Source organism: Cotesia typhae, unplaced genomic scaffold (assembly GCF_013202065.1).
Source record: "Cotesia typhae breed Kobodo isofemale line unplaced genomic scaffold, CoteBio_Ctyphae contig_48, whole genome shotgun sequence".
NCBI lineage: Eukaryota > Metazoa > Arthropoda > Insecta > Hymenoptera > Braconidae > Cotesia > Cotesia typhae.
This window is the reverse complement of record NW_027423756.1, coordinates 6,147,409-6,158,766: the sequence shown is the minus strand read 5'-3', so window position 1 is coordinate 6,158,766 and position 11,358 is coordinate 6,147,409. Positions and strand designations below refer to the sequence as shown.

Genomic DNA, 11,358 nt, shown 5'->3' with positions numbered 1-11,358 from the left:
TTTATAAAAAATAAAATAATAATTTTTTTTTTAATTAGTTAAGTAATATTATTTTACAAATTTATTGAAAAATTATTTTTATATACAATATGCATAATTGGATAGAATTAAATTATGTTAGGTCTTCAGCGTAAGGACAAAATAGCTTTAAGCTGGAGTTTAGTTTTGACATTTCTGATTTAAATTACATAGATAAATTTTATATTAAAAAATAATATCTGGTTAAAATTTTTTAATATAACTAAAACCTTACTTTTCACGTTTAAATGAAAATTAATTATTAAATTAAATAATAATAATAAATAAAATAAAAATAATTGAATACCTTTCAAATATCATTTGTGATTATTTAAAAATTTATTATTATTTATACATAAAGAAAAAAATTAATGCTTCCGGCGTTTTTCTCGGTCATCTCGTCTATTATCTTTATCGTCTTTGCGCTTCGATGAAGTCGCAAAAGATGAATTTGCTGTAGTCGCAGCACTGGCTCGCTTGGCTTGACGCAAGAAAATATCAAGCCCGAAAGGATCCTCTTCTTCCTCGTCTTTTTCGAACTGCACTGGCCCAGAGCGTTGTGCCGAGCGATCAGTGCCGGTGAATTCTTTGTCCGGTACAAATCTACTGGTCTTAACTATTTTCTCCAAGTCTTCTCCATAATTGTCTTTGTCGACATTTGTGGGGGCTCTGTATATATTATGTGCTAATGAATTTGTCTCCCTCCACGGTTTGTCGTAGACATTGTACTCGTCATCGGGGCCATATCCCGTGTCAATACCTTTCGTGGTATTAAACAAACGTTGATCGAACTGGCTGTCGCTATTCGTATTGATATTTTTAGCCGGCATACCAAGAGCAATTTGCTCACTAATATCACGTTCACGCTCCCGTTGAAGCCTGGATCTTTTATCTGGAGCAGCTCGAGCAAGATTCCTATCACGTGCGCGGTCCTTATGCCGCTCATGTCTCAGTTGATCCCTTTCTTTAGATTCTTCGGATTTTTCCAAAGCCGCAGAAGCCTTCAATCCAGCCCGTTCTTCACGAGCCTTCTGAGCCAGCTGACGAAGATGATCTTCCTTCTTTTCTTTTTCTTTCTGAGCCAATTTCTTCTCTAGCTGGGCGCGCATTTCTACTGCTTCTCTGGCTTTTCTGTCGGCAATATAAAGAGCCTCAGCAAGCTTGGCAAAATTTTCGTTTACGTGGACTGATTGCAGACCCCGTCCATCAGCAGCTAGACGTTTGTCCAAAGGAATCGTGTAACCTTTCGCGTTCTTCCAATTACTGATACACGGTGGAATCTTCCACTCCTTTTGCTCCTTGACAGTAACTTTACGGGTTGGCGAATGCATAACTGGTGCTGGTGGAGATGGCGGTCCTCGAGGTATTTTTTTGTTGATCCTAAACTTGGGTGGCTCCATAGGATCTACTTGAGCTTCGACCATCCGGATGACACGTTGTTTAGCGCCTGAGTTGAACGACTGTCCTTGCTGCGATGGTGTGTATCGAATATACTGTGCTGGACCTTGCTTGTCGGCGCAGCGAACCGGCATAGCAGCGGCTATTTTTGACTGCGTTATTTTCTCCAGTGCTTTGCGAGTTCTCTCGGTATTTTCCTCAAGTTCTTCCTCACTAGGCCGTACAAGAGTCGGATCATTTTCATTGGCTATTTCAGACGGCAATAAGTCACTCAGTTTGCTGTAAACAATTTTGTCTTTAGAATGACCTTGTCGGGCAATAAGGTCGTATTTTATTTTTCCCTCGGCGTCCAGCTGAACTGCCAACGCATTGGATGTTTCTTTGCCTTTTTGACCCATTTCCAAAGGATACTGAGCTACGTGTATTTCTGGAAAGGCACCTCCATCTCCGTAGTCGTCTACGTTCCGGGGAATCCATCCTTTTCTTTGACCATATGGCGGAGCGGTCACAAAAGCTTTAACCAAAGCTGACACTGGTCTCTGTCTTAATTTTTGCTCCCGGATTTCATCGGATCTGTCCCAAGTTACTTGACTAGGGTCTGGTAAGAAACTGGAAAAAAAATGGAAAGCATTATTAGTAAAAATGTTTTTTGAAACGATTAAAAATCAAATAATCATAAAATTTATATAATTCTGAAATCCACAGAAATCATATAATTTTTTATGTTTTTTATAACAATTGAATTATTAAAAAAAAAATTGCACGTGTAGAAATTAAAAAGAATTATAAGTGTAAATTTAAAAAAATATTTTTTTTTTTTTTTATAATTGTAGGTTATAAAAATTTGTAAAAATTGTCAAATGTATGCTGATTTTATTATCATCAAATTAATCATATAAAATTTGTGAAATTTTTGATACATGCATATTTTCCTTTATGATTTACACAAAAAAACTTGCGATTTTTTTTCTAGGTTTAAAACAAAATTAATTATTACAATTAAAAGTACATACCTTCTTAACGGCATTTTTGTTTGCTATGCAGGTTTATTTGCATAAATTTATGTTCACAACGTAAATTTTTATACGTTTGGTGAATAAACGTGAATATAAGTTTAATAGATACTACAATTTTTTAGTCTTTGTAAGAAATTAACTTTGCGATTTATGTGTGCACTACTTTATAAATCAAATATACAAAATTAAAAACACTATTCGTCAAATAAATTTGAAAAAATCACAATAAAATTAGACTTCGTTGTAACTCATCAACTCAACAGAATTGTTCTGCCATCTTGTACCTTTTGACACAACACACAAGAGATACATGGAGATAATAATTTTTCGTTCGGCTTCTTCCGAGTAATTTCGGAAAGTCATTTCAACGCATGCGCAGTGAGAATTAGACATTACAAAAATTTGGATTTTAAATAAATAACTGTATTTTGCCTCAAGAATAATTTTTTAGAAAATGTTTTTATAAAAGATTTATAAAATATCATTATTGCATTATTTTTATTTCATTATTTTTTTTTTTAATTAAAAATGTTTCCGTTTTAAGGCTGGTTTTCAAATCGTAAAGAATAACTCCTTCCTTACCGATGAACAACTTTTGAATTGTGTGAAAAATTATGACACTGAAGTTGACAGACATAAAAATTTTTTTAGATATTTTTAGCAATTAAATTATTATAAAAAAAATTAAATTAAAAAGTTTTACATGTAAAAATTAATAAAAATTACAAGTGAACATTTTTAGAAGCATTTTTTATTGTACAATAAGAGACAATAATTTATGCCTGCTCGTGTTGCTTTGGTATCGATGAAAGTTTGGATTTATGAAAATTTGTCCAAATAAATATGAAAGTTTGTAAAATTGCTGATGAATATAAATGAATAAAAGCACAGAAAAATTTACGTATAATTGTATATAAATAAAAATGATTCTATGCAAACTAGATCATCTGTTCAATTTTACAGTTGTTCTTTTATTTTTAATTTTGTTGTTGTTGTTGTTGTTCTTTTAATTTTAAGCGCTTGGGTATGGAATTAGCGCGAAGTTGCAGGGATGGCTTTTAGGGTCAACCGGTTTCCTAATTTTTTTTAATATTTAACGCCCTTGCACTGTTCTCAGTGAGTAAAATTTATACTCATAAAATCCGTTTTAAACCTATAAAAATTATACATTAAAAGTTTTAAGTTTTCTTAATTTTTAACATCCACATACAGCCCTTTGAGGGTGAAATGTTATAAAGTTCGTTCTTAATAGATTGCAACATGCTTATAAAATTATAAGACATTTCGTGGAAATCTTTTTTTTAACCGATATTCATTTTGACAGTTTAACTTCTGGACAAATATTCATTTTTACTGATTAACTTTAATGCAGATGTTCATTTTTATTGATTTATTTTGATAGAATTTCATTTATTCAAATATCCATTCGGACAACTTTTATTTGTACCGATCATCATATTTACAAATGTTTATTTATACACAACCTCAAAAATACTAATGATCATAATGTCATTTATTCATAAAATCATTTCTACATTTATTCATTACCATTATTTATCCGCAATTTCATTTGTTCAAATTATTATAATAGTTTTTTTACATAAGGATCTATCTTTTTAAATATATAAGTTCATTAAGTGAATGTTTCATTTATTTTTTTATACACTTGTATTATTAATCATTTATTCAAATGATATTTTTTATTAACTAGTAAATTTATAAATTTTCATTTTCATTTATAGTTATGTTCATTTTCCATTTATACTTTTGGAATTAAAATCAAATAAACATATTATTAGTTGTACGTATTTTTAAAAATAGGGAATTTTATTTGTTCAGTTGGTCATTTGAACAACTGTAAAATTGAACAGATGATCTAGTTTGCATAGAATCATTTTTATTTATATACAATTATACGTAAATTTTTCTGTGCTTTTATTCATTTATATTCATCAGCAATTTTACAAACTTTCATATTTATTTGGACAAATTTTCATAAATCCAAACTTTCATCGATACCAAAGCAACACGAGCAGGCATAAATTATTGTCTCTTATTGTAATTTATTTTTTTAAAAATTTTTTAAAATTGACAGCTAACTGCTAACTTCAGTATTATCAAAATTATCTGTAAATAAATCAGATGTTAATTTTTCAAAATTTATCGCATACATTTTTTTTTTTAAGTATTTCATCTATTTATTTGAGAAACCAAAAAAAAAAAATCGAGTATTAATTAGAAGTTACAAGTGTTGAGAACGAAATGTCATTTATAACTAATATACAATAATTAATATCAAATTTAACATAACACTAAAGTTGACAGTTCACACGTGAAATTTAATAAAAATTATAAGTGAAAATTTTTAGAAGCATTTTTTTATTGTAATTGATTTGTTGTTAAAATTTTTAAAATTGAAAAAATTTCTAATAATTCCAAATTGAAAAAAAAAATCATATCAAAGTTAGCAGTCGCTTGACCATTTTTTAATTTTTTTAAATAAATAAATTTGCTCCGAAAAATTATTTCTAAAAAATTGCATTTGTTATTTTTTTTTATTTTATAAATGTCAATTTTTTTTCTCATTTTTTGACATAATTTATTTGTTAAAAAAATTCTTAAAATTACAAAATATCTGCTAAAATAATTTTCAAAAAAAAAAAATAATAAAAAGGATGGAGCCACTAACATAGAAACAGCAGCGAGAGTAAAAACATCGCCCGATTGTGTGCTTTAGTTTCTCCTTCTCCTTAAGCTTGGTCAAGGGCAAACACAAGTATAGAGTAATATACATCGGGTTAAGCGGTGACCTCGGGTTGAAAGCTGTGTATAATAAGGGATAGGAAAAATTAGGGCTCGGGAGGGACTGATGATAGTCTACATTGGAGATTTGCTCGTGTCCATGTCCGTGAGTGGTGGCTGTCGGAGTCGGAGGTGGTTGCGGTGAAGCACGGTTTGCAACAGGGACAGAAGACTAAACGGAACAGTGTTTAACTGTCATATACATAAGCGTGAAAGGAAATTGACGTTGAAAAGGGCGTTAAGCACAACATGTAAAGACATCGCATTTGATATTATATTAATATTGTTTTTAATTCCTGTCACGGCTATTGTTGTTGGCCAGCAGTTTGGTTTGACCGAGTAGATAAGCTTGTCAGAGCAACGGAACATCAACCAGAGAAAGGATACTAATGGAGTGACACACTGTTGAAAAGTTTTGGTATGTCAGTATTAAGTACACCTATAACCATCTTAGTCTCTGTCATGTGTTGATAATTTCTGTACTGGAATTTGTGGATACTGAAAAATGTACTACGAAAAGTTTATCAGCTTTACTTTGTGGTACGTGTGTACGTATGGCTTGCATTGTGTTGTCTGTTGTGTTTACTGTTATTTACTTTTTTTTTTCTCGTTATTTGGAGCACTAAAAATAGCCAATGTGCTTAAATTATTTGCTAAAATAATGATATTGATTATTTCCAGGTCTGAAGCTAGAAATTTGACAATACGTGTGGCGAGATTTAACTAATTTGATAACAAAGGGCCATCAGAATAGGCAGAAGTAGGCAAAATAGTGGACGAGGGGGCGGAAAACAACGAGGCGGAATGACGCGGCCTCCTAACAATGATAACCTTATGACGTTTAAGCTGGTGGTGGTTGGAGATGGAGGCGTTGGAAAGAGTGCTCTGACAATACAGTTTTTCCAAAAACTTTTTGTCACTGACTACGACCCTACTATCGAAGACAGTTACATCCAACACACCGAAGTCGACAAACAATGGTGCATTTTGGACGGTAATTTTATGTTTAGTTTTTTTTTATAAACAATTTTTACTTCAAATTTAATTGTAATTTTTTCCTTTGGAATTAGTGTAAAAGATAAAATTATAATTTCAGTGCTAGATACTGCCGGCCAAGAAGAATTCAGTGCCATGAGAGAGCAGTACATGCGAAAAGGCGATGGATTTTTATTGGTTTACTCTGTAACTGACAAACAATCTTACGAAAACATCGTTAACTTTTACACTCAGATTCTGCGAGTCAAGGACAGAGATGTATATCCTATGCTGCTGGTCGCCAATAAAGTTGATCTTGTTCATCTGAGAAAAGTTACTGAGGAACAAGGCCGAGAGCTAGCTCATCGTCTAGGAATTCCGTATATTGAAACATCAGCAAAAGATCCGCCGCTAAATGTCGATGCAGCTTTTCATGAGGTAAAACACACATAATTATTATTATTATGAAACAAATAAAATGGCAACCTCAATGAGGATTAATTAAATAACTTGTGGAATTAATCTGTGTTTAGGTCGTTCGTATAATACGGAATCAACCGCCCACGGACTTTGATAAGAAACGACGGAAACGACGACATTCCAGCAAGTGCAATGTACTGTGAGCCTTGAATAGCGATATACTTCGTACCAAGTACTGAAAAATATGTTGAATCAACGAGTATGATCATTTGCTATTCAACTGACAATATTTTTTCCACAAGGACTTGGGTAATAAATTTTTAAAAGTCCTGCTAAGGTATTTTTAATTATAATTATTATTACCATTTTTATTATACTGCCTGATGGAGATATCCACGATTAGTTATAATTATTATTTAGTATTATCGTCAATGAAAAAAAAAAAAAAAAAAAAAAAAAAACTTGTGATTGTTTTTTTTTTTAATTAATTATTATTGTTTAAAGTCTTCGCAATAATTTTTAAGCGAATTTTAATGGACAAACTGTAGACGATAATAGATTTTCTATAATTGATCTATTGTAAAAGAATAAAAAAATAACAATAATCTATTTTTCAAATTAATTGGAAAAAAGAAAAATTATACGAAAATATTAAAATGAATTAGTGAGAATAAATTGAACAGCGCACATCTAAAGATATATATTGCTGTAGTATTTTATCTCGGATCTCGATGATACTATTTATACCATTGACACATTGTGGAATTGATCGTTTTTTTATTCTGCGAAATGAAATATTTTCGTATGAATATAAAGCTTTTTTCAATAATAAATTTTGTCATAAAATGACTATAATCATGTTTATAATGAGAAATAAATAATATTTATAATGTCTAAGTTTATTTTAAAAATTTTATTAGTATAAATTGTTATATGGTGTCATCAACTATTGGATAGTCTGTGGATGAAATGTTTTTTTTAATGATAATAGTTAAACATTTTTTGTTGATAATATTTTGCTGCAGGATTATGTGATGATACCTTGTATTTAATAACAACATATATAAATGCATGTGTTCTATTTTTACTTTAATATTGATATTTTTGTAATCTACGGATGAATATTCAATTAAAGACTTTTATTTAAATTTATTCTCAACGCACAAAAGAGTTGTTTTGTGAATTTTTTTTTTTTTTTTTTTTTCATAAATTAAATAATTATTAATTATAATAAATTTGTGTTTTTATCAATCTCATAATATATTTTTCTGAATATAAATCTATATATTTGTATATAAAAATGCAAACAAATGCCAATGCTCATAAGATTAAAACCTGAGATAAAAATTGTAATATTATGACTTGTAAGTGGTTAATAAATCGGTGGCTCTCAAATTTATAAAGGTCATTTAGAATTGATGATTTAATAAAATGATCAGGTGTACTGTTTGAATGCGACAATAAACGGTTCCACTAGAGCCTTTTCCAAAAATACAAAAGACGAATAACATTTCAAAAACCAGCCAATTGATTTTTTTAAAATAATTATTGACATAAAAAAAATAAATTATTTAATTCGAGTACCTATTCGTAAGGACATCGAATCTCAGGGCTCGTTATATAATATAATATTTATATTATAAAAATAACTGGTAATGCTTATTGAGATAATTGCTTATTTAATTATTAAAATAAATTTGCTGTAAATTATGCATCGAAACTATTGGTAACAATTTGCCTTTTAATTAAAAAAGAGAATAAGAAATAAAGTATTTTATGATAAAAAGAAAGAATTAACGAATGTGATCTCACTTTATAATTAGTAAAAATTATCATTGTTTACTTTGAGTTTATTTATTATTATTAATAACAAATAAATAAATAGATAAAGCCACACAGCTGTGATATTATTAGCCAGCTGCCGACAAACATCATATTAAAAAACTCTACTTCATATTTAAAGCGATTTAATTATATTTATAATCGCTTTAACCGTAAAAAAATATAAATAATCGTTGCACATATATACCTATATTTTTTGTAACAAAAATTACAAGTGACTAAAATATTTATAATAATAAATAAACAATGCTATGTAATACAATTTTATTGTAATGATATATTATGTCTAATATGTAAGTGTATATGTAACAAGTATCGCTCAGACCATTTATATCAGTTTACTTGGCTAATTAATTAATTGTATCAGTTATTGACAAAAAACAATATCATAAGACGGATTAACTATAAATATTATTAATTAAATGAAAATTTGTCAAGTATTCTTGTTAACAATTGGAATTTTAAATGGATATAATAATTGAACAGATTTTTATATTGCCGTCCAGTTAAAAATTGAAGAAATAAAAAAAAAAAAAATTAAATGAATATAGATTACTTTTTTCGTTTTGTTGATTATTCATTCAAATAAAATTGTAAACTCACAATTTTGATGAAATAAGGTCAATAATAATGTGAATAAAATAATGTTTATTGCTATAATAAATAAGGTGCAGTAAGAATTTATTTATTGTATAATAACAAATATTAAAAGTATCATAAAGTCAATGAACGAATTTGTTATTTTATAAAATAAAATTTGAAATCCCCACTAATTGAAAACAAAATTATTAATTAATATTATAGAAATTTGATGATAATAAAAAATACTAGATATATTTTTTGTTGAAATGACTATTTGTGCAGGGCACTGTAATGAAATAAATTAATAAATTTTCGCAAAAAAGATTATTTATTCATCCTATATACGTCTTTACTTTTATTTATTACTTTTAAAAACTATTTAAAACTAAATGAACATCAGTGAAAATTAAATAATAACATATTTGAATTAATTATTTCGAATATTTGTAGTCTTTTAAAAGTGATGAAATTAATTCTATCACATATTTACAATTCACATTTAATTATTAAATTATTAACCAGTACTTATATAATATTTTGAATAACACATTTGATCAACACTTGGAATCATTAAAATTTTTATGACAAAGATAAATTAATAAATAAATAAAAAAAGTAGATACAGAACAATTATAAAATTAGACCAAAGTATGAACATGGCTCGCATCCCATGTACAGAGAGTAGCTATTCTGTTCAGGAATCACCATGAAACATGGCTTCAAATTACAACTTTCGGCGTGATCAACCGAATGGTTCTTGACGCGTTGATAAAAATCATCCATGGTGACTTTCGCTGGCAAACTGAGCTGACATTTCGGACAAACGAAAAAATCATTAAGTTGAGTGATAGTACCTTTTTCACACATAGGACAGACAAGTTCATTTTTCATTATTTCTTCTAGATATTTATCCATCATGTCCATCTCATATTGATGCATACGATTAAATTCTTCAATGATCCACTCTTCTATAAATTCCAAATAAATAAATTCAGTCAATAATTAAAATAATACTTAGAAAAATTAATAGATACAAAACAAAAATCGCTAACAAAGCTATAATAACAATGATAATGAATTTGTTATACATCTAAAAATTTTTTGAATATTTATAACAATTAAATTACAATGAAAAAAATTTAGCAAAAAAATTCCACGTTTCAATTTAAAAAAATTATAAGTGCAAATTTTTGAAAATATTCTCTTTTATAATAATTGATTTGTTGTAATTCAGTAATGATACTAAAATTAACCGACGTTGTAAATTTTTTAATTACTTTTTAATAATTAAATTAGAACAAAAAAATATTTTTTAAAAACTGTACTTATAGTTTTTCAAGTTTTTGACAAATGACAATTTTTTTTCTTTTTTTTTTTTGTCGTCAATCTTTCAATAAAAAAATTGTTTTTAATTTTTAAATGCCGTCTAACTTAACTTTCATAAATTTATATAATACTTAAGTTAGCAGTCAGCTGTTAATTTTAAAAATTTTTTTAATAAATCAATTAAAATAAAAAAATACTTCTAAAAATTTTCACTTGTAATTTTTATTAAATTTCACATGTGAAACTTTTTAATTTAATTATTTTTATAATAATTTAATTGCTATAAATATTTAAAAAAATTTTTATATCTGTCAACTTCAGTGTCATAAATTTATTTGTAATAATTTTTTCAATGAAAATTTTTAGATGTCGGCTAATTTAATTTTCATATTTCAGTATCATGTGATAATAACAAACCTTCATCTTTAATCATTTGTTCTTCGATACTCATCAACTCCTCCTGGTTGTCTGGCCATGTCATCATTTCGGCAAGTGAATCAGAGCTTTCATTTAGCATTGATGACATGTTACTAAACTCCCGCCTGACTATTTCAGTAAGAGTATTCTCAATACATTCGTCTTTGTCATCAAGGCCGATTCTTCGCGCATTAAATAATTTGTCACGTCTTTCTTGCATTTGTTTTCGGCATCGCTGTTAAATAAAAAATAAATATTAATACTGAATAAATAAAACATAGGATTAATTAAATAAAAATAATAACCTGTCGCAATACTGCTTTAAATTGAGGTGAACCATGTCTAAGTCTATTGGCAGCTTCAATATTGTTCAATTTATTGGATTTAGGACTCTGCATATTCATTTTTAATTTAATAAATAACACGACGACTGTCAATAATCTTTTACAATTTCAATAAAACTTTTTTAAACAGTTTTGATCTCAAAGATTGTTTTCAGAAATTTAAATGGAGTGTATGTCAGTTTATATATGTTTACGCTACCAGCGTCGACTGTATCGAA

The 11,358-nt window shown here is 28.2% G+C and overlaps 3 protein-coding genes across 5 annotated transcripts; 1 reads left to right on the top strand and 2 right to left on the bottom strand.

Moving 5' to 3' along the window:
- Positions 1–335: 335 nt before the first annotated feature.
- On the bottom strand, positions 336–2,727 carry Bx42 (Puff-specific protein Bx42). Its single transcript, XM_074247080.1, has 2 exons — positions 2,430–2,727; positions 336–2,025 (listed from the first exon to the last, which is right to left on the bottom strand). The coding sequence occupies exons 1-2, from the start codon at positions 2,441–2,443 to the stop codon at positions 387–389; spliced, it is 1,653 nt and encodes a 550-aa protein (XP_074103181.1). The 5' UTR covers positions 2,444–2,727; the 3' UTR covers positions 336–386.
- A 2,348-nt stretch (positions 2,728–5,075) lies between these two features.
- Positions 5,076–9,388, top strand: LOC141530162 (ras-related protein M-Ras). Of its 3 annotated transcripts, none has more exons than XM_074247102.1 (4): positions 5,076–5,774; positions 5,916–6,228; positions 6,331–6,647; positions 6,743–9,388. In XM_074247102.1, the coding sequence occupies exons 2-4, from the start codon at positions 6,039–6,041 to the stop codon at positions 6,830–6,832; spliced, it is 597 nt and encodes a 198-aa protein (XP_074103203.1). In that variant the 5' UTR covers positions 5,076–5,774; positions 5,916–6,038; the 3' UTR covers positions 6,833–9,388. The 3 variants fall into 3 exon arrangements, with proteins under 3 accessions (XP_074103203.1, XP_074103205.1, XP_074103202.1); XM_074247104.1 differs by having other exon boundaries at positions 5,076–5,782; XM_074247101.1 differs by having other exon boundaries at positions 5,077–5,652.
- LOC141530160 (RPA-interacting protein B) lies at positions 7,801–11,353 on the bottom strand. Its single transcript, XM_074247095.1, has 3 exons — positions 11,102–11,353; positions 10,797–11,031; positions 7,801–10,021 (listed from the first exon to the last, which is right to left on the bottom strand). The coding sequence occupies exons 1-3, from the start codon at positions 11,198–11,200 to the stop codon at positions 9,684–9,686; spliced, it is 672 nt and encodes a 223-aa protein (XP_074103196.1). The 5' UTR covers positions 11,201–11,353; the 3' UTR covers positions 7,801–9,683.
- Between the last annotated feature and the right edge of the window lie 5 nt (positions 11,354–11,358).

Excerpts from the sequence above, each read along its gene's own strand:
- LOC141530162 (XM_074247102.1), top strand. The coding sequence starts at position 6,039 with ATGACGCGGCCTCCTAACAATGATAACCTTATGACGTTTAAGCTGGTG. Across the intron at positions 6,229-6,330 it reads ACAATGGTGCATTTTGGACG|TGCTAGATACTGCCGGCCAA; the intron begins GTAATTTTATGT and ends TTATAATTTCAG. Across the intron at positions 6,648-6,742 it reads TCGATGCAGCTTTTCATGAG|GTCGTTCGTATAATACGGAA; the intron begins GTAAAACACACA and ends ATCTGTGTTTAG.
- LOC141530160 (XM_074247095.1), bottom strand. The coding sequence starts at position 11,200 with ATGAATATGCAGAGTCCTAAATCCAATAAATTGAACAATATTGAAGCT. Across the intron at positions 11,032-11,101 it reads TTAAAGCAGTATTGCGACAG|CGATGCCGAAAACAAATGCA; the intron begins GTTATTATTTTT and ends TTTATTTAACAG. Across the intron at positions 10,022-10,796 it reads ACAAATGATTAAAGATGAAG|AAGAGTGGATCATTGAAGAA; the intron begins GTTTGTTATTAT and ends TGGAATTTATAG.